Here is a 25,640-nt window from a genome sequence, read left to right on the forward strand (position 1 = left end):
CATTAACAACCAAGTGCATGACTATAATAAGGCCAGGCCCATGTCTATGTTATTTGTCGAGTGATGAGAATGATCAGTTTTTTTGTTCAAAATGCTGTGGGCGATTTATAGGCAGTAACGCGGTTTATAGAGCTTAAAAAAAAGGTGACTTAAAAATGTGTTTTCCCCTTCCTTTCCCTCTCTTGAACAGAATTGACAATTCTTAGTCAAGTTAGCAATATAGTACGTCTCATTCAACTACTGTCTCAAAGTGATTGCTTATTGAATAGAAGTTTCGTGTGCTGGCGACACAATACAAATTGCTCACAGCAGAGACTAGTTACTAGACTTCACTTAAGTCAGACTTAAGTCACCAGTTCTCCCACTTAAAATGATGACAGAGGTCTGTCTGCGAGACACAGACATCACATTTTAGGATTTTTAAAGAATTTATTTGTACGAAATTATGGTGGGAAATGAGTATTTTAACCCCAAGTTATGACTTCCCTCAGCTTGCTTAAAAATGTGAGACGTGACTTGCTCATACGCACCTTGCTTCCGCTGCCATACAGAAAGGGAATGAACTACGTTTTTCTTGTCAGTCTTGGATTCGTAGCGTGACTGCAATTCATTGTGCCAAGATGGCAGTTTGTCTTGACTGATGAAATTCAACAAGTCATACACAAACATTATCGCAGTCTTTAGGGTTCGTTTTGAAGACGAAAATGATCTGTCTGCAATGCTCTGCTAACCTCTGCTTTCTTCATCTGTGCACCTCCAACAGGGCTCCGCTACATCTATTACTACCAGATGATTGTTCCCATAAACGGAGCCCCCTAAATCTTTTAAACGGGAAGCACATTACGCTGCAAGTCTGGTCTTCATTTTTCTTAACCAAAAGGTCTTTGTCAGTCATGACATTGGTTGATTTTACGCTGACGAAATGACACGATTGGCCAATTTGCGCCTCAAGCACATTACTTTGATTCTTCAATCCGAACATTTTCTTGAATTCACCAAAAATGTTCAGATACGGTGATGTTGCCAATGATGCGTTAACAAGAAAACCACGAATGACAAAACAAGGGTGTGTAGTCATATGCTCTTGGCTATGAGAAACACAGAAAACGACCACAAACTCACATCACGTCACAAAGTAATCACGTTGTGGTCGAGGTTAGTGAAGTCACGTGTATGCATGAGTGAAATAAGATCATAAAGACTGTACGCGTGTTAACGGGAAATCCTCAAGGGTGAGGAAAAAAACAGTGCACCATGTACTCTTATGTGGCTAGCTACACTTTTCACAGTAATTATTTCCATGCTAATGTTAGAACCCCCTTAAGTACAAGCGCACCATCTAATGAGAGCCAGTACAAAAACGATCAAAACTCGTCCCGTGTACGGATACGGACAACAACGGACAACACAGTTGTATAGAAAAATGGTATTTTTTTTAATACTGTCATTTTTTTGTTGGCATCATTTTCTGATAAACACATTAGACAAACAATACATTATGGTGCTTTCGCGACCATGTGGCAAACAGCTGCTGGTCCCTTTCACAGTCCAAAGCAGCATAAAAGTATTCCAGTTGATGCATTAATGGTACGGGCAGATACTTTGTATATCTATGTGACAGTATTGGTTGGGGGTGTGACGCACGGATTCACATTATACTGCAGTTAGTCACGAGACATTGACTAAACAGTTTTACCTTGTTGAATTACATATTATGAAGCTTCTGCAGCATATCTGTACGTCCGGTTGAATCAAAGGCACTGCTGTAAACCATCTTACACTTGAGCTGGTAAAGATTTCTCTCTTCTGACAAAAATATGAAGATAATGTTTATATCTTACTGTCTGATTGAGTGTCAGTCAGTTAAAAAAGAAAGAAAGAAAATAATTTGGGTGTAATGGTTGAATTCAAGGGGGCAGATTTTTGGAAAAGACTTTCAGAGGTCAAAGTTTTTGGTCTCTGTTGTCAGAAAGACCGTATGACATGTACCTCTAAAAAAAAATCAACAACTGTTATTTCAACTCTTCTAAGCTACCGTTTTGAAGTACAGTACCGATCGAAGGAACGGTCTTTGAATATGGAAGAAGATTCACAAATGTGTCGTAAAATTGCTGGGGAAAAGGGCTATCGCTGGTTGTTTTGACCATTCTTGGGCAAATTATGACACTTGGATGACAGTTAGCATTGTACAAGCACAAGGACAAAAAAAAAGATTAACATACTGTTTTGTACAAAGTTAAAGGCTACCTGAGTACTATTCTTTAGCAACATTAATCTCAGCATCCGTTGCAAAGAGTTTTTAGTTTCTACAATCATTAGTGACTTGTAGGCAGGCTTTTGGCAATGTGAAACAATTAATACAGCAATACTGAATTAATATCTGGCAAAAACAATGTACAAAAAAAACAACACTTATTATAACCTCAGCCACACAAACCAGCCTTCCTGTCACGGTGCGACAATGTGGGAAAGACTCAGCGTCCCTCCAGTCAGTCCATTAGTCTTTCATGGCCAATTAAGAACCCACAGAGCCGATTGGATGTGTGGAGAGAATTACATATGGGTGTGTTGACAGAGTACAATCCAACTTGGTATGCTTGGAAGTTTAGCTCCACAAATGTCATCAGTGAGTGTGTTGGCACTATTTTGAAGCGTTATCTGCCCATCGGTCGTATTGCATGATAGTATCAGTGAAAAGTAAGAACAAAAACTCTTCAGTTCCGGTTTAAATGCAGCGGAGTCAAAACCCATTTAAGTTCAATTTTTTTTTTTGTATCGTTTATAGCTGCGATTTCCTCCAGTTTCACTTCCAAGTCCAGCAACAGATTTACAACTCATTCATTGTTTCTCCAACAAGAACAAACCACTGTCAGTGGCTGTGTCCCTGTGAAACATAATGGCACGTTTTCTGCCACAAGGTCTTTTCTTGTCAATTGCACTTTTTTTTAATCACTTGGTTGGGGTTTTCCTCACCATCAAACCCATTTGAACCACAGCCTGCTTGCTGTCCTGCAGTGATTTACTGTAGCTCATTTCCAATATGCTGGAAATGTGACTTGGATCCTCATTCTCTGAATGGACTCTCCAGTCAGTAGTGGTCTCATTTTACAAAACAAAGGATAAGTGTCACATCCAAACTGTAACAAAACCTTACGATGCTAAACCACTACACAGGACAAAGCTTCACAAGTTTTCTAATATTATTGCATCCTAAAAATATGATGGTTTTAGGGATGATCGATTGTTATTTGAGGGGGACTGTCCTTGCATCAATGGTACCTCGTAGTCCAAATTGCCATTTTGTTGCAAGGATGTGGGCGGCTGTCCAGTGTGACACCGCTCGATCTCTGTCTGTTTGTGGGGTAGTGGGCCATTTCCCCCGTTTTCCGGACATGCCTTGATGCCCTCCACGTCTAATGAATCATTGGGATCGGCAGGACCCAGCTCCAGGTCCATTCCCGCTTTACTCTGCCTCCTTTTCCTCAGACAGATGACCAAACCAATCACCAATGCCAGCCCCAGCACCAGTGCCAGAGCAGCTAGGGCAGGAATGAGGGTATATGTGAGTGAGCTCTGTGTCTCCACGCGGGGTTCTAAGGATGTCAGTGGAACCCCTGCAGTCCGAGTTTCTGTACATGACCCCGTCTCTACTGAGCTGTTGGCCCTTGTGGTCATTCTCTCCCCGAGGGGACTTGCACAGACCGAGTAGGTGCAGTTGGGATGCAGTCCACGAAGAGTGTACTCGGGATAGGATGCAGGCACGCTCAAAATGATGGGGCGGCGGTCAGGTCCCGAGAGATTGCGGTAGGTCAGCCTGATGCCACGGATATTTGGTCGTGTCTTGATGAAGAGGTGCAGATCAAGAAGAATAGAGGTGGAGGTCACCTGGCGGGAGCTGATGGCATCAAGTTCTGCAAGAACCGTGGAAACCTCAACAGACACTTCTGTTCCCGGGGGTTTTGGTGGTTCTGTTATGTCGACATTTTCACAATAGAGTCCAGATGTCCCTGAAGGACACAGGCAGCCCAATTGCCCATTTGGGTCAAAGATACAAGTGCCACCATTGAGACAGATGTTTGGTGGACAGATGTGCTGTACATATTCCACACTGGTGGAGCTAGGGAAGGCAGGAGGTTCTGATGGAAGTGGGTCTGTTTTTAAGTCCAGGGTTTGTTCACTTGCTGGTGGTGGTGGAGGAGGAGGAGGAGGAATTGCATTGGTATGGGCTGTTTCTTGGGATGTAGTAGCGTCCTGTGGTGCTGGAGTACTCCCGACAGGAGATTTCATCAGCAAAGTTGTGGTCGGTGGACATCCGAAGTCTGTGTGGTCCAGTACTGAAAGCATCTTCCCAGCATTAGCTAGAGGAAAGTGGCACCTGGTCTCCCTAAGCCTCCCCAGATTTATATTCTTCTCTTTCAGCCATGCTGCAAAGGAAGCGAGGGGACACAAACAATTGAATGGATTTTCAGCAGCTTCCAGATGAACAAGTCTGGGGAAGGACTGGAAGAAGTCTTGGGGAAATCCCTGAAGATTGAGACCGCTGAGATCTAATTCTTGGAGCCCGGTGAGTTTCTGAAAGTCTTCTGTTCTGAGCTCACTCAATGGATTTGCAGCCAAGTTGAGTTTGATCAAGCCCTTTAGGGAGTCCTTCTTGAGGGCCTGGGGAACCTCTGCTAATTGGTTCATGGAGATGTCTAGCTCATGGAGGTTCCCCAGGGAGGCTACAAGATCTTCATCCAGAGAGATAAGCCCAAGAGAAGCCATTTTAAGTGTTTCTAAGTGGGGTGTTTGAAGGTCTGAGATATGCAAGGTTGGGATGTTGTTGTAACTTAGGTCTAGAAGCAGAAGCCTGGGTAAATTAAGAGAGGGCAAAGATGTGAGTTTGTTCCCTTGGAGCTTGAGTTCCAGTAGCATTTCTAAACCTTCAAAAGCTTCTTGCTGGATGCTTTGGATGTGATTTTGGTGGAGATACAGTCTCTCCAGTTGGACCAAGCCAGAAAAGCTCTCTCTGGAAATGTGAGTAATAAAATTAGAGGACAAGTCCAAGTTCTTCAGCTTCGACAGCTTCTTGAATACACCATCCGGAATCTCTCCCAGCTCATTCTGGCTCAGATCTAGCAAATCCAAGTCCCCTAGACCTGTGAAGTCATTCTGAGCCAAAGCATTGATGCCGTTTTGGAAGACATAAAGATTTATGGTGCTGGTTGGGACCCGGGGCACAGTGCTGGACCGTCGATTGATGCAAAATATTGTACCCGGACTGTTACAAGTACAATCTGCCGGGCAGTCCAAGGATAAAACCAGACTGGAGGAGATGAAGAGGAGCACGAGATGAGGCAACATGGTGATGCCAGGTTTAGAACTCTGTAAGACAAAACAGAAACAGACAAAAGAAAGTTGTTAATTGTGATTTGTGTCTTCGGCTAGCCACAGAGACTGAGAATAAATGATGAACACATGGTTTGCACAGGTGCTACTTTAAGCCAGACCATCTATCCCCATATTAATTCTAGTTTAATCCTACTTTATCCCTTTATTTTAAGGGCGTGTTTTTTAAAAGACTTTCAGGACTGACAGCCAAAAATCTGCCAACAAGACCTGCAAAGCTAGTTCTTACTTTTTCAAAGTCTTAATTAAATAAGAAAGAATAAGAATTCTCCTCATGTGCAGTAAACGTCTACCATTTGCGATGTGAAACAAAAACATGACCGTTGACGTGAACTAAAGCAGGTCAACACATGCACCGGAGACCAACGGCCAACATGGTGAACAGCAGCAGAGGCACATTCAGCAACACAGCTGGATTAAGTTACCCACAATGCACTGACGCCATCGCTCACACAGAGACAGACCCGCATGAACCTTTGTCCGCATCGTGATAAGAGGGAGTACTTGCGGAAGAAAAGTAAGAGGGTGGGAGAAAAGGACGCAGACAAAAGAAAAGGATTAACTAGCTATTTTTGACAAATCTATCCTATTTATATTTATACATATGTGTTACAAATAGTATTAACTCTGGAGATGAATACCCCTAGGCGGTATTGTGACCCGTTTTTGGGCTTTTTGATGGTTCTGACCAAGCCATTTCATAATCTTTTCAGCGTTTAAAACCCCCCATTTATTTACTTCCTGTTATAACCTGCCACCAAAACTTAGCCACTAGCGCGAAGATGTACAAACACAGACTATAGTTTTACTTGATGCTTGTTGGAGAAATCTCAAGTGATTTCTGAGAAATTGTTTCTGTGAGAAAATCCTGACCTCTAAAGCGGAGTCAATTTTTTTAATTTTTTTAATTAATTTTTTACAGAAGCATTCTATTCAAGTCCATCCATCCATTTCTATTTAATGATTTTACATTAATTTCAAGATTTTACTCAAGTAAATATCTGTTACAAGCTTTTGAAAAAAAAGAAAGTAGAAGTTGGAAAATTTGATTAATCGCGATTAATTACGGAACATTGTGTGATTAATTAGTTAATGAATTTTTAATCGCTTAAAATTATTTTCAATTGATCATGGCCATGAAGACACTTCATGTTTTTCTTCACTCTTATTGGAACATGCTGTTCTATTGCATGTTTCTTTTCCGTCAAGTGGCGTCATGTGATCAAAAGAACTCCCGTGGATGACTCAGCAGGCCACTGGATTCTGTAAATGTAGGTTGTTTATTTATTCGACATTCCGACGAGGAGCGTTAGCAGGATTAAAGAACTTGGGTAAAAGGGGACAGTAAACTAGAGATATGGGTTATAAAATCACCATGATTGCGTCATTAAAAGGTGGATCTGAAGCTGTGGCCTATAAAAATGTGCTTTTCATAAACATTTCCGGTCCTTTGGAAACCAGTTGTCTAGAGGTAGAAGAGGGGGAAAGTAAGGAATTGAAGGTACTAAAGAGCAAAAATGAGGTCCATAAATTACATTTGAGAACATGTGTCCAAGGGGAGATGACTTCATCTTCTTGGAGAAAAAAAAAAACATCCTCTCACACCCCCTCAAACTCCCAAAAGTGGAATACGGTATCCTGTTACTATGCCTAAAAAGCTCTGAAGTCACTTTCGAGGCCCCAAAATGCTTCAAAATGCAATTGTGTAAGCGAAATGAGCCACCTGATCGTTTTGCAATCCCAAAATTGGAGTTGGTAGTATGGGATGTTAGCTGACACAACAGAGACCAAAATATCAATATCGGACAGCATACGTCAGTACAGGGCAGCACAGTGGAATAGTGGTAAGCATGCCGATCTTACAGTAAGTACTAAGGTTCTGGGTTCAAATGTCAGATTTTGGAGTTTGCTTGTTACATTCCTGAAACTGGCATATTTAGTTTTGCGATGAAGACTCTGAAATTGTCCGCGGGCGTGAATGCTTGCTTAGACGCGTGTCCTACGATTGACTCTCAGCTGTCTTTTGTATTGTGTTAATAACAAAACACTTGATTCATCATTTGATTAATTGAGTCTTGAGGCAAGTACGGTGAAAGGAAAACGTAAAAGATTACTAACATGTCCCTGACAACTGCTGTCTAGACTGCAGAGTGACAACCGCATCGGGGTCTATATTAAGACGACGAGACACTTACAATACCGGGAGACGTTGTACTTTAGGGATGGCACAATAAAAAGTACACGACTCGACTGTAATCATTCATCCATTTTCTGTACTGCTTATCCTGTACAGGGTCATAAGTGAGCTGGAAGACTGCAACCCTAGACTGGTCTCTATTCATGCTTGCCACCATTTTGGACTGGCTCTTTATCGGTGGCATAGTAGTCCTCGCACCTTTTAATAGAGGCCGGTGTGATAGCAGTTACTGTATGTCAACAGCGCTTATGGAATGCAGGAGCTTGTGTGCACACCTCAAAATACCTTGCTGCTTCTGAGCCAATTGTGTTTGCCGGCAACAGGAAATCAAAAGCTCCATGCAAACATGCCAAAAGGCATCTGGCAACAAAAGCAGACTTCTCCGACAGGTTGACGCTTCTCTTTGTCCTGAAATGAAACTATGTTTTGCTTTATTTGAATCCCTGCGATTGTTTTGGCATTTTATCATGTTGCCAAAGTGAATCTGAGCGCAGATCTTTCCCGTGCCGAGTTTGCGGCTTGTGTGAACCTCTATGTCGGCCATAGGTGCGAATGGTTTGTCAATATGTCCCCTGTGACAGTTCAGACGTTCATCTCTTTACTGATTGGCTAAATCTGTCCCGCAATCGCAAAGAGGAAAAATATTTTCAGGGTGTAACCTGCCTCTCTCTCAAGGTCAGTTGAGGTCACTTATTCTCCCAAAAAAGTATTAGGGAGAATGGATGGATCTTCCAGTTTTCTTAAATTAAACCTTCTGATTGGCCGTACTATGGCGTGCATGTTGTGTGGCGCACACCGTGGTACACGAGCATCCGACCGACGACCAGATTTCAGATTCTGGAGATTCTAGGGCCTGACTATGGAGACCTGACTTTGTGAGCAAAAGGTCAAAGCATAATGACCTAACACTTAAGAACCGAGAACTAGCAAGTTTAGACAGGTGAGCTCCTGGTTTCCTGGCTAACATCCTAAACTAGACAATAAACCAACCCCGTTCTTCTTGTAGAACTGCTTTTTAGCAGCAAATCGTCACCATAATCGTTTAACCTTTAGGCAACCACAAGGCTAATTTGCCTCTGCTTCCACTCTTCATAATGAGCTGCTTGCATCTGGAAAAACGGTGTCTGACAAAATCCGAAAGAGGATGGACAAGTCGTAAATGTTTTTCAAGCAAAGGTACATCCCCGAGGTTTTAATTCTCCTTGTTTTCCAGACAATAAACTTTCCTGTACTTCCAACCGCCATCCACGCTAATGACATTTGTCGACTACCAAACAGCCCATACTGGAGCATCTGTTTATATAAGACCAAAAAGCTTATGAGGTATTTTCAGAAAATTTTACCTTTCGGTCACAACGGTTACCAGCAGTCTGCTAGTCATAAAGGTTACTGTCACCTTTTGAGAAATAAACAAATTGGCACACTCTTGCTCTTTACTTATTTATCTCATGCCTTGTTGCGTCCCTTGAACCCTGTTGGACACGGTCGTCTGGCCTCTGGCCGGCTACAATTTGCTCAGTTGCTTGGTTCCCCTTCATTTCCGACAAGTCTGAACAGGTCCACTTTGTTGAAAAAATGACAGCATGTAAAATATGTATTTTTATTTGAAAATTTATGAAGGAAACATTTTTTAATTAGTAGATTAACACCTCTGGCCAATAGTTTTCAGACAGGATTCGGGTTCGAATTTCCTGCCCTCTGTCTGCGGGTGTGACATCATGTGTGCGTTGTGTATGTGAAGAAGGGAAAATGCAGTTTAATTTTTTGGCCACGGGTGGCAGTAGTGATTTGAAATTCAATTTTCTGCTTTCAGTAGCTTTAAAATATCATTAAGATTTAAAATAACAGCCGTACAAATGCTTCTACAAAAATGTATTGCTGAAAAAAAAAAGTATTTAAAATATTTGTTGAAATTTAACATCAAGATAACATTTAGAAAATTGCATGAAATTACAGCCTTGAAAAAATAGCAAAGGAAAAATGGCTTCTTGCTTGTCATGATAACAATCCATCAATCCATTACAAGTAAATACATATTCGGTAATTAGTAAGGACAGTTTGCGTATCACCTTCAGACAAACTCAGATTTTTGCTCCACGAACATAAATTCATGTACACACACACACACACACGCACAAAACTAAAAAGTGTCCCCTGCTGCTTGGATCACCTCATTACGGCACCATTAGTTCAAGAGCGTCTGCGGATTTACGGCTGACAAGAAGTTGGAAGAACTATAGAAAACTGCCACACGCACGCGCACGCGCACACGCACACGAACTATTCGGCAAATGAGTAGGACACAATTTATTAACAAGGCGAATAAATGATGTCTATACACGTATGTGTGTGTGTGTGTGTGTAGGAGGGCTATTGTTTACTTAAGTCACTTATCTATTTACTTAAACTCCTCACAAATCTTTCAGTTAAGTAAACACGCACACATATGCGAGCGGGGGAATCAATTAGAGCGTTTGTCTGCCTGCACGGCTTCCAACCTGGCGACCTTGACTGCTTCATACAGAAACAATGGCTTCATTCTGCACAAGATCACACAAAAGTCAGACTTTTGGTCTTTTGTCTTAGCGCAAGTGTGCTCAAAAAACATTTTTTTAAACAAGAGCAGACGTGAGCGTTGATATTATTTTTTACAGTCTCGAGGAGACAAATATGGAAACCATTTTGGTTTTCTTGGAGGAGAAACACATTGTGGTGTATAACACTTTGATTTTTATTGTTGTTGAGACAAACCCTCCCAGGTTAGCTTCGCGCTAGCTAGCTAGCTAGTTAGCAGCTGGTATGATGCTAGCGGATGGCTCAGAAATTGACCCAAAGAATCACACTGGGTTCTGCTATTGGCCAGTGTATTGTGAGTGATCCTGGAAGTTAAAGTACGTTATTTTAAACTAAAAAAGAAAAACCTTTCTTTAGGTTGGCGCAGTACGATATGTTTAAAAAAAGAAATAAAAAGTGAATATGAGGCTTGGTAAAGCACTTTGGACAACATATAGTGTAGATAAAGCATTATACAAGTGTGCTTAATTTACCATTGTGATCAAATTGGATTTTACATTTTTGGGACTTGGACGTGTTTTTTGGCTAAAGTATATTTAGTGACCCATTCGAGTTGATTCGGGATTCGCTGCTTAAAAGGTAAACAAATAGCAAATGTGGATTTTGAATTTGGAACCAGCGCTCTAATTGTCGTCATTTTTACATGTATGGTGTTTGTGTTGACAAACCGTTGGGTTAAAAATAACCTTAAATTGAGTCAATTTGACCCAACTTTTTGGCTTTTTTTTTTGGTACTACTGGGTTTTGTCTCATTCCCCTAAAAAATGTCAGAAAATACGAGCAGGCTTGTGGTGAGGCGCTCGGTTTGACACACGACTCAGTAACAAGCCCCGAGGCCTGTTGGGAGGCTTGGAATGGGAGGGGAAAATGATGCTGTTGTGTGGCAGGAAGGGCTGTACACACTCGCACACACACACACACACACACACTGCAACCTAATCTGATTTTACGCTGATAACATGATTAATGCTTCTTTTGTTGAAAAAGACCCTTGCGTGACTTTTGACATAGTTATGCTCTATTAAAAATAGCATCGAGCGTTTACGGTGCCTTAAATGACCGTGGCGTCACATGCTATGAAGAAGAAGTCATAATATGGAAGAGACATGCATGTTATCAGTTTTGGAGTACATGACACCCCGGAGGAGGTCGCGCTTGAAGCCAAGGACAACTAATTCACTTCAGACGCATCCAAAAACAACTTCAATATGATGCGTCTCACTTTTTGTACCGGTCTTCATTTACTGAAAAATGCCAGCTTGCAAGAATTTGGCTGGCCACAGAAATGAATTTCAAACAAATGTTGGTCTTGTGCGCATTGCAAGTGTTGAGGGTATTTATATCCAATTTGCATGATTCATGAACTTATTTTGAAACTCTCGGTTACAGTGGAGGTGTGCTGTTAAGTTCTGGTACATTTATTATGTCAAACGTTTGTAGACGGACCAATCAAAGGCATCTAAGATATACAGTGTAACTTTTATGGCTTGTCAAATCAAATCCGTATTTTTTTTTGTCTTTCCAACAAGAACCATCTGCGAAGCGGTAAACTCAGAAACGTCTGTTACCATGACGACTCTCTTCCACTTGACTGCTGGACTTGGACGGCGCGTGTTTGTTTTCGGAGCGTCTCGGTCTGGCGAGAGGCTACGGCTACGCTCAACATAACGAATGGCACTCGGGCCGGTGTGTGCGTATGGAGAGAAACGACTAAATCACAGGAAATATGCGCTGGCCAACCACTTCATTAGGTATGCCGCCAAATTATCGTCCAGATCAATTCATTCCGAGTGTCTATGATAATGTCAATGGACCATAAAGATTGTTCAGCAAAACAATCAGGTTCCATTCAAATTGTCAGCTGCTAGTGTTTTCTGAATGGCAAAGGAAGGAGAAGTACGCTACATGAGAACCTGATCAAATGAAAGGATATAATGCTGTTAAAAGTAGACATATTGTGAAAAATTACTTATTCATTTCTTCTGGAGTGTTTGACCACTTAAGTGTAAAAATTAAACAATCACTTAAATCTTTTGTTTTCTCGAAATAAAATGTGTATCTGTGAAGGCGTTCTACAATGCTACAAAACTAGAACCTAACAGTGGGGCTAATTTGCATAACCACACCCACACCAAGTTCACGATATGATCATTAAGGCTAAGCCAGAACCAGAGCCACTTTCAAGCGAGAACGACACTTTCTGAAACAACATTGCAGAAGCGCTCTTAAAATTTTTAGGTCATCCAACAATTTTTGTTTTTAACAGTGTACTAAAAAGTTAATTAGAACTTAATTGTACTTAGGCACAGATTATTTTGCGTAAATGTTTATTCATTACATTTTTTTAACCCTCAAAAAGTATTGTAAAAAAAAAATTCAGATAAACCGCCAATAAATGTTTTCCACACAAAAAAAAACGGGATTGGGACCGGAATAAATAAATAAATTCAACCCGCAACAATTCTTGAAAAAAATTATATTACCCATATTTCACGACAAATGGGTGTTGGCTCCAACATCCCCCCCCCCCAAATGTAAATATTGAATTAAAAATCCACGAATAGGTTTGTTTAGTACGGGGCACCGTGATCCTCGTAAAAAAAAGAATAAAAAAAAAAGGTTAGTCTGATGTCTGTATAGCCCATCTAAAACTAACATTGCTGATGTTTTATGGGCCACATGCGCACTAAAACACACCTTTGCTAATCGCTCGTCCCGCTTGTTTGCATCTGTTTGTTGTCTCGTTCATGGGGCGTTCAGCTCTCATCTGTGAACAAGATGTCTGCATACCACACAAGCTGCAGAACACGTGCAAAGAAACAATGTTTCTTTGGTTACGTCGACGCAGAAAAAGTATCACAAAAGTTGTCCAAACCAGTGGTCATCCAGAAAACGCTGTCATGTGCATGCCAGGCCAGTAGTTGGCAATGTTTTCTTTTTGTGATGACGATTTACTTTTTCCACTTTTTTCATCTTGAGACCTGTTTCCGAAACGTTCTCAATATTATTTAAAATCGTGGCCAACAATGATTTTGAGAGGCTAAAAATGCTAACATGTTACATTACATTTCAATGCAAATGCTAAAAATGCTAGAATGTATAAACAAATGGACACCAGTACTGTGTCCATTAAAGTCTTCATTCGCATATCCCATATCACACTGAGGGGGCGAACGTTTGCGAAGGTAGCAAATTCATTCAAGGTTGCAAACGCTCGCCAAAGTTTTTAGTAGACGTTTGCCATGGCTTTTCTTGTTGCAAGAAAATGTTGTTAAAATTTCCCTGTGACAAGAAAAACGATTCAAATTGTTGGTTTTCTTGTCACAGGAAAATTTGAACAGCATTTCCTTGTGACAAGAAAAGCCATGTTGAACATCTAGCCAACGTTTGCGACCTTTAATGAACCCTGGCGAAACCAGCTCTTTTGCAGGCCTGTCCACAAACAGTTGGGTCAAAAATATTTTAATAAATGGAAGGATCCACTACTTGGGTTAATTTGCCTGAACTTTCTGGGTTGTTTTGCACGAACACACAAAAAGCCATTTTGTCTAAAACAACCCAAAATAATTGGTTCATTTTGTGCAAAACAACCCCGAAAAATTGTCGTTTATTCAAATCAACCCCAAAAATGTGGTAGTTTTACAGAAAGTTGCGTCAGATTGACCCAAATTGAGATTTGGTCCATTTTTGACCCAATTTGGGTAATCTTTGACCCAACTGTTTTTTAGAGTGTTTGAACAACATTGTTATCATAATCTGAAACTTTTTTTTGTTTTTTTGCATTAATTCTTACCATTTTGTTTACCCGTAAACATGCATCATTGCCCAGAAAGCTTGATTTGTTGAACTATTTACTCATAATTTGAGCGTTACCATCTGTTTGTAAAAAAATAAATAAAAATAACTATACAAGAAGCAGATGCTTTTATAACAAATAGGTCAAAACTTCTTTAAGCAAAGAACATCTGTGGAGATGTGCCGTCCCGATCCTTTCATATATTTTTAAAGCGGTTTCTGGATGACGTGAATGTGACTCATCCGTCTCCCTGCACGCGTTGCCATTTTCTTCTTCATGTGGTCTATTGACGTGGACCACCCGAGCTCCCCCCTCCCCAAATGATGACTTTTCACCTCCTAATCCCCAGACAGCCCGCAGCGAGGCATGCGACACTGACAACATTGTGAGTATGCTTTTCTACGTATGATGTTGCACATGTGCACTTTCTAGGCTTTTTCTCAATGACCTCGACACAGTTCTTCAGACGGTTAGCCTTTGGCAGAAGTTTGCAAACTAGGGGTGTGCGAGCTTTAGCTTGGGGGTTCAAAAATAATTCTCATATAAAATATGTCAAAAAGAGCAGTTTTGGACTAATAAATGAAATCAATACAATAAATCTCGGGGCACATTTTGAATGAGATTTTGGTATATATTAGGGGTGTCAAAATTAGTGCGTTAATTTTGAGTTAATTTAAAGTTCCTTTAGCGCCACTAATCTTTTTTTAACGCGCGATTAATGACCGCCCCTTACTTGGAAAAATTCCAGTCGCAACGCAGCAGACACGCCCGCGTCAAAATTTAGCAGTAATAAATTTAATAATAATGCATATATTTGTGGAGACTGGGGTCAAGTTGTGTTTTACAATTTTAAAAATGTGCGTTAAATGTGTGTTAAATATTTCACAAGTTACTTCATGTTAAAGATTAGATCGCTCTTAATGTAAAAAGAGAAATGCACTAAGCTGTCATCGTCTTACAAATGCGATTATGCCATCTAGTGGCAGAAAAAAATGACCAACACAAATCAATATTGCACATCTTTTTAATTTGAACTAAATTAAAAAAAAATATTATGAAATTACTGTATCAATGACTAAAAGATGCAGTCATATTTCAATTAGTTTAACATTTTTTACACTTTGATGTTAACAAGAGTATGAAAACTTTGAAAAATATATATTTTATTGTACATTTAGAACCGATCTAAACCGATTTGTGATCAATCGTGAGTTAACTATTGAAGTCATGCGATTAATTACGATTATGGATTCCATAAAGGCTCTGTCAGTTGGTCAGCCAATTTAGAACTAATTGACTTTGTTCACTAAGACAGAAATTTTGGGAATTAAAAAAATAATTTTTACGTTTCAAAAATAGACAACTTTTTAATTTATGTGGCATTTGAGGTACATGCAATTTGACGGGTGAAAAAAAATGTCCCGTCCCCAAAAGGTTTGAAACCCTCTGGGCTGAGAAAACACTTGAAAAAGCCGAGGTTATGACCCATGAACACCTCCAAGGCAAAACAAGTGACACGAAGAGCGGCTTTGTACCACAACGGTGTACGTTACAGGGACACGCGTGTCATACCGTCTGGCCCGAGGTTACAGGATAACTGCGCAAACATCGCCTCAGGTGAGACAGGCTCTGTGCTTTTGTCTTGCTGTCTACTTTGCTTTCATGTATTCATTCTACAACGCTTATGGGTAAACAACACGTTTTGCTCATATGTGCAGAGACGAATAAGAAAATCTGAAGCCGTTCACAGTAAATACCCGTAAGTAAAGTTCACACGTTCGGGGGGGATGCCGAAACAATGTTGTGGTAACCTTGAGGTGGCGCCACAGCTAACATTAGCGTAGGTAGGTGGTAGGTATGCGTGGTATGTAAGGTAGGTTCAATCTCACCACGGTGCTACAGCAAACATCACTGTGTAGGTATGCAGATAGGTTGCTGGGTAGGTACATAAGTACCGGTTGGTGCGAAGGAAGGCATGTTGGTTTGTGAGTAGGGGCGTGTCCAGCTAGGTAGATATAATACTGTACATATATGTGGCTAGCTTATAGCTGAAGTAAGTGGCAAGTCTTATGAAAGACTCAACCGCTGCGGCCAAAGACAAAGTTTCGATAAAATAGAAAAAAGTCAGACACAGGTAAGCTAGCTGTGTTAATGGTGAAGCTAAGCTAGCTAGGTTAGCTTAACAGTTTAGCTCACAAATAGCTGGTCAAATATTAACTGCTGCTCGACTGTTGGTTGTGCATTTCATTGAGAAGACAGTAAAGCGACAGATAAGACGCCGTGGAGGTGTCATCTTGAAACGATACCATTAAATAAAAGCAATCATTGTTTATGAATGCAAACGTGAATTTGGAAGTAAATAGGAACGAATTTAACAGTTAAATTCCCTCTTAACGGGTTTATAGCATGACTTGCTATAATAACTGTGTGATCGACATACACGTGGCACAAAATGGGATGCACGGATGGGACCTGCGTAATATCGGGACGAAACAATGAGGTTGGCCAAATCTGCTGGGACACGGGACCCAAGGCTCCAAAAACGGGACTGTCCCAGCCAAATGCGACATCTGGTCGCCCCAGACTTGGTGGCGAATCCACTTGACTTGCTTTATTTTTTTTTGTCCACATTATCTTGGGATTTACTTGCGACTCGCATATATTTGACTTACTCCCGCTTCTGACATATAGCTAGCTTCTAGCTACGTACGTAGCATGTTTGGCTCATAAGTAGGATGGTAGGTAGTTCCAGGTTGATATGTACGTAGGCATGTTGGGTTCTAGGTACATATGTACTGTAGGTAGGTAGCAGGCTAACTAGACATGTACTGTAAGTGGATATGTGGGTTTGGTAGGTTGCTGGGCATGCTGGGAAAGCAAAGCTAGCTCGACATGCTAAGAAGATATGGTGGTAGATCAGTATGTTGCCTTGAAGGTACAGTTGTTAGAAGTATACGAATGTTTGTAAACAGTTAGAAAAGCTAGGAGGTGGTAAGCAAAAGTTAAGGATGAAATACCACACCAGGTCCAAACAACACTTCATCTAGCAGTGTTTGTTAAAGTGTATTGGTATGCCGGCTCCCTCTAATGGTGAGCGAAAGAATCACGTTATTTTTAAAAAACGGCATAATTTTCCAGATACGTACAATAATATTAAATATACTTTTTGATGAACATTTAAGGCTATGACGTTACGCAAAGTATTATTTTTTTTTCTGCACATAATAAATGTCAGCAGAGCTCAGATCTGCGCATCTGCATGCCGGTGCCTCCCGGTACCACTGCGGAATGTGCACGGCGAGCGCTCTTTCTGGAAACGTCACGCTCTTTACCTTCCTACTGAAGCGCTGTGTTTATACAACACGCCGAGGGGACGAGGGGGGGGGGGAGACACACTTCATGGCTTACAAAAGGAGTAGCAAGCCCCAAAAGCAAGCCCCAAAGGCTCCCTGGGGGGTGGGGGGGGGGCCTTCTAAAGGAAAAGAAGTTCCCCTCTGGTGAGCGTGCCGAAGCTCGGGTTCGCTCGTGTGGTTTTGCTTCTAGAATTCCTCAGGTGTCAAGATGACTTGTAAAGATGTAACGTGAGCGTGTCAGTGACAACTGAAACCATATTAGGCATAGAGAAAAAGACACCGCGCAGACTACGTTACCATCAATTGTAAACAAACAAAAAAAAATGTGTACGTTTATGGAATGATGCAGTAAGATCAATTTGGGACGCTACATGAAAAAGTGAAATATTCAGTCAATAAAGAAAAGGCATTATAGTAGGGAAATAAGTCATAATAAAAGAAAATGTTACACGTTATGAGAACAGTCACTTTTTTTTTAGGACAAACGTCTCTTTGATTTTGCAAATGCATCTTTTGAAAAGAAACGCTGTAAGATTATGAGAATTTTTTTTTTTACGAGAACAAAGACTTAACGTTATCCTAATAAAGTTGTGCATTTTTGAGGGAAAGTATCATAATATGATAGGTTTTAACACTGCCGAAAAAAGGTGCAGTGTTACAAGAAAAAAAGAGCTATTTTCGTGTACAGCGTATCTGCGGCAGGATTATTCATAAAATTGTGAACAACGGGCATCAAAGCATCTGAATCATTGCGAAAATCAATTCATCAATTGATTAGTATTATTATTTGCTTGGCCATGATTTAAATCAGTTGTAACCACTCCCACAGTGGTGCAGACCTCCCTCTCTCAGATCCAATGGATCCGGCGCTCATCTTAAAAATGACCAACACCGGGTCTAACCTGCCTCTGTAGGTTCTACGCCATTCACGATGTTCATGTTACTAGAATAAAGTTGTGTATGTTTGAGAACATTATCATTATTATTATTGTTTATTACGTTTTTAAGAAAAACATATTTTATGCAAGAATTGGGAGAATAAAACTGCCTTTTTATGAGATTAATGTTGGATTTGAACATAAATAGGTTGCGTTTTAAGAAAGAATACAGTTGGTATTTTCAAAAGAAACAAAATATAACGATAAAATTGTACACTAGGGTAAAGTTGTATTTTTACCAGATAAAAGACATATTAATACAAGAGCAAAGTTTGTTCTTTTACGAGATAAGAATGAAAACGATGTTAGGATAATGATTTTGCGTTAAACACAGCCTTGTCCAGATGAAACAATCATGCAAGCCACAATGTTTGAGCCAAAACCATCAAAGGCCCTCCAGGGGTTCAACTGCAAGATTCCAAGCATAAAGCGTAACATATTAACTCGTTCACTGCCATTGACGGCTATAGACGTCAAAAATTCATTTGAACTATTTCTATTAGTTTAACATTTTTTTCCACTTTTGTTAACAAGAGTATGAAAACCTAGAATTTTTTTTATTGTACATTTGAAACAGATATGAAATTTGTGATTAATCGTGATCTATTGGAGTCATGCAATTAATTACAATTAAAAAAATTAATCGCCTGACGCGATTAAAAAAGAGAGAAAAGATTATTAAAAATTAGGGACGTCAGGCGATTAAAATTCTTTATCGTAATTAATCGCATGTCTTCACTAGTTAACTCATGATTAATCACAAATTTTATATCTGTTCTAAATGTACAATAAAAAAAAAATAGGTTTTCATACTCTTGTTAACAAAAGTGGAAAAAAATGTTAAACTAATAGAAATAGTTCAAATGAATTTTTTTACGTCTATAGCCGTCAATGGCAGTGAATGAATTAATACATCTTAAAAAAAAAAATCTCACCCTGACGTGGTGAAAATTGGCAACTTGCAGGAAACGCCAAAGTCATAATGATCGAAGTCGCATTAAAGGAAGCGCGGGTAACTGGAACCGGTGCAATTGAATCAAATGTAATCCGTTTGATCTGATCGTCTCAATATGCTGGAGTGCAAGTACAGAACAGCCGAGTGCAGTCCAGCATAACATACAACACACGCTGAAGAGAATTCTACATTCCACATTTGTGCCGGGAATACGTTGGGCCCCTGCAGGCTCGCGTTTGCCACTGAACTCTCGTTGCACCGCGTCAAAGAATCCTTTTAATTTGGAAGGAAATCGGACAAAATATGCTGACTAAAGCTTTAAGCATTTAGCACTGTGTCGAAATCCGAATATTTTTGAAATGTACACACCCCTGTTCAAGTGCTGAATTTTTGTGATATGAAAAAATTTGAGCAAAATAATCATTTAAAAAAAAATCACCATTAACTTATTCACTGCCATAAATTTTTTTTTTTTTTAATTATAAAAAATTTGGCTTGACAGGCAATTAAATTTTTGAATTGTAATGGTATGACTTCACTAGTTAACTCACGATTAATCGCAAATTTTATATCTGTTCTAAATGTACAAAAAAAAAAACTAATAGAAATTTGTTAAAATGAATTTTCGACGTTTATAGCCGTCAATGGCAGCGAATGAATTAAAAAAGGAAGAAGAAAAAAAGATTATAAAAAATGTGGGGCGTCAGGTGATTTAAAATTGTAATCGTGATTAATTGCATGACTTTACTAGTTAACTCATGATTAATCACAAATTTTATATCTGTTCTAAATGTACAATAAAAAAAACCTCTAGCTTTTCATACTCTAAAATGTATTTTTGACGTTTTTAGCCGTCAATGGCAGTGAATGAGTTAATGTGAAAAAAACACACTTTTGGAGAAGAAGTAAAGAATGACATAATGAGGTTGCACAAGTGCGCACACCCTCTTGTAAATACGGAAATGCTTTCCTTTGCATATACACTCTAAAAATGGGTCAAAAATGGACCGATCCTCTACTTGGGTCAATTTGACCAAACTTTTAGTGTAACACATTTTGGTCAGATCCTTTCCTTGGGTCAAAAAATTGGGTCATTTTGTATAAAAAAAACAACCCAGAAAGTTGGGTCAAATTGATTCATTAAGTGGATCGGTCCATTTTTGATCCATGATTGGGTTTCTTTTGACCCATCTGTTTTCAGAGTGTACTACTAAAACACTCACTCACTCTCACACACACTCAGGAAGACTTGTTCACTTTGAACCTCTTAACTTCCTTGACGAGACTTATTAAATCTTGGAAATCTTTCTTCGCATTTACTTATGGTGGTGTGAGCACTTTCGGGCTGACCCTCGGGATTACTCCAAGATGGGAAGCAAGGAGGAGGGGCTTCACCTCGAGGTGCTGGCCCCTCGCAGCATCTTCCTCTCAGTGACCCCCAATTCAACAAAAAAAAAAAAAAAAACGTAATTAAATTGCTGAGGCAGCAAGTCCGGAATGTTTGCTTTCCTCTGGCTGCTTCGCCCCCGACCGTCTGTGAGCGTTCTTTGCATTTCTTAGCCTTCCGCTTCTTCTTCTGTCATCCATGTCACAACAAGAATCGGTTTTGATGAAATCAAGCTGAATGGGGTCCCGTTCATTCATTACCCTTCTGCTTCTTGGCGTTCTATTACTTTTAAGCGAATGATGCCTGTGAGTTTGTCAATCAATCTTCAGTGTGCTTTTCTGTCACCGTCTCTATTGATTTTGAAGTTTTAAATGAGGTCAGTCGTAGTCTTACGTTTCTTTACAGGCTTATTGTTGAATGGCATCTTTTTATTTTTATGTCAACTGATTTTGTATTATATCGAAGTAACCATACTGGTTTTGAATGACAATCCAGCCAAGAGGTTAAATCAGGACATTCTTCATTCCACATCTTTTTCTTTTTTATCTCTGTGATAAGTCTGATCATGAACACGACTGCTTTTGCACATTTATTTTATTGTCTTTGTGTTCGTAGTTTTAGCAATTTTTGTTTTGTGTCTACTGTCTACAGTACACTATTGTTTTTTGAGGGATGTCCAAGCAGAGATTTTGATGGCCATATCTTTGTCAGTCCGGTTATTTTCACAGCGATTCTGGGGATAATTTGTACATGGCAAATATGTTTGCTTTTTTATTTTGGAGGTTTGTTTTATGGCAAATTGTGTCACCAGCATTTGACTTTGAATGATTTCCAAGGCACGATGTCTAATCAGTTTGTCATATTTTGTTATGGAGAGATAATTACCCAATGCCAAAATGAAGAAAAACTTGTAATTTTTTTTGTGTTTGGAGACTTGTACAGTTGCAATAGCAACAATAAGTGAAAATCCACGGATAATGGCCGTCTAAAGAAGTGCTTCTTTTTTGTGCCAAACCTAAAAAAATCTTCCAAAAAATGCTGAAAATTTTTCAATATTCATAATATACAAAAACGGGTAAAAAAATAAAAAAATAAAATAAAGAAAGTATTTTTAAAAATATTAGGAAAAACTGCGAGGGTCGATTGCGCAAAAACAACTTGACGCCTTCCAAGCCTGGAGGTCCAACTGTCATATTTTTACGCACAAACTTCGAGGGACTATCGAGTTGTGCCTGGCCGAGAACTCGATTTTGAATTGTTTCTTCCTTGTTGTCAAGCAGCCAAACCCAGTAAGAAAGATATGTAGAAAGCGCACGTGAAACAGGCAGAGCCCTTTGCACGCTTGGACGAACGCGCTCATCGTCCACACAATATGGCATCAGTTTGTGTGTGTGTGAGGAAGAGAGGGTTTCAGTAGTGTCGAGAGCAGTTCAGTAATGTGTGTGAAAGTGTTTTAGTAGTGCATGTGTGTATTCACTAGTGTACAATACTACATTAACAAAAAAATCAGTTTCAGTAGTGTACAGGCAAGTAATATAACACTTGTATCGGCGTTATGTATTCTGAATACAAAAAAATTGTAGATTACAAGTGCCTTTATTAAAAATGTGGATTATTTTTGTAGGATTTCATTTTAACTTATTCACTGCCATTGACGGCTATAGACGTCAAAAATTGATTTGAACTATTTCTATTAGTTTCACATTTTTTTACACTTTTTTTAACAAGAGTATGAAAACCTAGAATTTTTTTATTGTACATTTAGGACAGATATAAAATTTGTGATTAATTGTGAGTTAACTAGTGAAGTCATATAATTAATTATGATTACGCATTTTAATCGCCTGACGTCCCAAATTTTTAATAATGTTTTCTTTTGTTTTTTTAATTCATTCATTGCCATTGACGGCTATAGACGTAAAAAAAATAATTTTAACTATTTCTATTAGTTTAACATTTTGTTCTACTTTTGTTAACAAGAGTATGAAAACCTAGATTTTTTTGGTGTACATTTAGAACAGATATAGAATTTGTGATTAATCGTGAGTTAACTCGTGAAGTCATGCGATTAATTACAATTAAAAATGTTAATCGGCTGTCGCCCCTCATTTTTAATAATCTTTTTTTTTTTTTTTATGAATTTATGGCAGTGAATGAGTTAATATGGGGAGAAAGTATAAGTGGTCATAATATATCTCAGTGGACCGCCGCTGGTCGTCCCACATCAGGTTTTTGTTGGCCAGCAAGTAAACATAACAGCTCACTGGCTGGATACGTGTTGGTCAGCTTCTAAATTGACTGCAAAGGAATGGATAGCGAATGTTCACTGCAGTACTTATTCGCTCATTTTAAATACAAGTTTCAAAGAAATGTGTGAGCTGTCAAAAATCATCCGGACTGCTCGTTACCATGGAGGGACGAGACGATACGCCCGCAACTTGTAAGTAAATACTTCACTGATTCCTGTCATGAATCCCCCACAACTATTTAAATGCTATATACTTCCAATATCATCTGCTTAACTTGTCACCGGGAATTTAAAAATAAATAAATCGCGATATGTCACGTATTATAAACATTGTTTAAAATAACTGCTCCGTTTGCTACCTTTCACTCATAACAAACACTGGTCATGTGGAAAGATTTGAAAGACTATGGCCAATCTGATATCCCTTATGGGATGAATCTGTCTGTCTGTTCAGCTTGATGGGTGCACAAGTGGTGAGCATGCCTGCACAGTTCTTGTCGTTTGGATTTTTATTGCAGGTGCAGACTTCATCTTGCATTCCAAAACCAAGTATATTAAACCGCCATAAAACTGAAAAGACCGGACAAATATATATATATATATTTTTTTTATATAGGCTATGCATATTTGGTAATGGAGTCATCTGAAAGTAATTAAAAGTATTAAAGTGCTTGGATTATGTTGCTAACTTTAACCAGGTAACTACTAACTGTACTGGAATGCGTCTTTGTGTGCATGAGATTGTTGTAGTGTGTGTGTAGCACATCAGTATGTTGTAGATGAGAGTTTCAGTAGTGGGGTTTTTTTGGAGTGTGTTTCAATCGTGTGAGTGCGATTCAGCAAGTGTAAGAGCATTTCAGTGCTACATGTGAGAGTGTTCCAGTAAGAGTGTCGGTCGTGTGTGTGTGTGTAGTATGTGAGAGGTCATTCTATCCAGCCATGCATGTCCCAGGTAAAATAATGCATCCAACTCAACACGTTATATAGGGGAGACTTTTCTAACCGTGTTTCCTTTCCACGTACGTATACATATATGTGTGATGGTGAAACGCGAGATGTCACTTACCCTTTATTGACGCGATCCCAGAAAACAAAGAACAAAACAAAACAAAAAAAAAAACAATCCCAGCGGGATGTAGTCTCGAGTCCAAAGTGTATCCGAACTTTGCGCGTCGCGCGTCCTTCCACGCTCCACGACGTGCCAGCCTTCGTTTATTCTCTTTTGCGTGTCCCGATCCAAACTGTGTTCCGCCTCCACTCAACACATACGAACACTTGGAGGAGGAGGAGGAGGAGGGGGAGGAGGAGGGGGGGGGGGAGGTGCACATTGCACAGAGGAGCGACGAGGCGGAGACTACCTGCGTGGGAGTCCCGAACTCCAAATGTTGCACGCTAAAATCAGACAAATGAAAAAGCACTAAACAAAAAGGGGATTAAAAAAGAAGAAGAAGAAGAAGCAATTTAACTCGAGTAGGCTTCTCGCTTCATTTAATGCATTTTAAATCGACAAAAGTCATCTCGCTTAGATTTGGGAAAAAAGATGCTGCGTCTGACAAGCAGTCAAAATCAATCAGTCAATCTATGCTTGCAGCTTTCTATAGAGATACGTCATGTTCTTGTTTTGGTTTAAATTCGTTTTCAACAAGTTGGACCCGAGTCTCATTCTCCCTTCATTTAAAATCTCATTGCTCAGATTTATGTCTGATCGTTCATTAAAAAGTGTTCTAAATCAAAAGAATGCCATTTCCACAATTAATTAGTAACATTTGATTTCTCTTTCTTTCTTTTTTTCTTTCTTTCTGTCTTTCATGTAAAGTACTTTGTGTTGCTTTTAAAGTATTAAAGGTGCTAGCCTACAGAAATAAAGATTTGATTGATTGATTTATATAAAATGTATCATTAATAACACTGTTAATGTGAAATACACATCTAACATGTAACTTATGCATTTAGTCTGTCAGCTTTTTTGTTTGTTTTTGTTTTTGCCAATGCCATTACCCTCGTCTTATTGATAAAGCTGCAGTAGTGCCTCTTTTTTGGGGGGTGATTTCTGTCTTGAATTCTTCATACGGCTCCATCAATAACTTTTGTTATGTTTGTGAAAAGGATACTGCTCTCGTTTTGCTGTCTTTTGACATGATTGATCGCCATTTCGCCGACTCACCAGGGCTTCTTATCTACCCCGGGAGCGTGCACAAAGCCAGGCTGTGCAAGCCCATCTTGGGTTAGCCTTGATTAGATGCGGATGGAATTGAGTTCGTGGTACGACTTGGCGCTAAATTCATAGATGGTGTTAGTTCAAGCCGCACTTTTTTGTTAAGTACATAACTCCACATGTGTTCGTTAGTTGTCATAGTTTTGATGCCTTCAGTGAGAATCTACAGGGGAGGCGCTATCTGCTGGGGACATGTAGTACTGCATTTCCGCCTCTTCCTCAAACCGTTTAGTTAGCTCCCCCCTCGGCTGACTGAGTCTTGAGTGTTTGTAATTTTCAATGCTCTATAATGTGTTTAAAAAAAACTACATCATAAGGCGTACCATTAAATCTGCAAGTTTTGTTGGCAAAAAAATTGTTTAACCAATTTTGAAAAATCCGTGTGAGCGGAGTCAAACGTTGAGGCACGCCTCGAACTGCACTCTGCATCCAGGGCTACTTGGCCTCTTCCTCTAACCCCAACCATCAAAAATGATTGCCTACCTCCATTCCTTACCCTACCCTTAACCATAACCCAATTCGAACCTAAACTCTAAAACCAAGTCTTGACCCTCAAAAAAGAGGTCTGAATTCTGAATGGATGGCTGGT

The 25,640-nt window shown here is 39.6% G+C and overlaps 2 protein-coding genes across 2 annotated transcripts in view; one reads left to right on the forward strand and one right to left on the reverse strand.

Moving 5' to 3' along the window:
• LOC147169542 (uncharacterized) overlaps positions 1-25,640 on the forward strand; it is a 70,039-nt gene that overhangs the window by 13,626 nt on the left and 30,773 nt on the right. The window lies entirely within an intron of this gene.
• Positions 1,425-24,086, reverse strand: LOC147169543 (vasorin-like). The gene is made up of 2 exons (XM_086083998.1): positions 23,903-24,086; positions 1,425-5,364 (listed from the first exon to the last, which is right to left on the reverse strand). The coding sequence occupies exon 2, from the start codon at positions 5,341-5,343 to the stop codon at positions 3,211-3,213; it is 2,133 nt and encodes a 710-aa protein (XP_085940124.1). The 5' UTR covers positions 5,344-5,364; positions 23,903-24,086; the 3' UTR covers positions 1,425-3,210.

The sequence above is a fragment of the Leptonotus elevatus genome, chromosome 8 (genome assembly GCF_054856555.1).
Source record: "Leptonotus elevatus isolate MCC_2025b chromosome 8, RoL_Lele_1.0, whole genome shotgun sequence".
In the NCBI taxonomy this organism is placed as follows: Eukaryota; Metazoa; Chordata; class Actinopteri; order Syngnathiformes; family Syngnathidae; genus Leptonotus; species Leptonotus elevatus.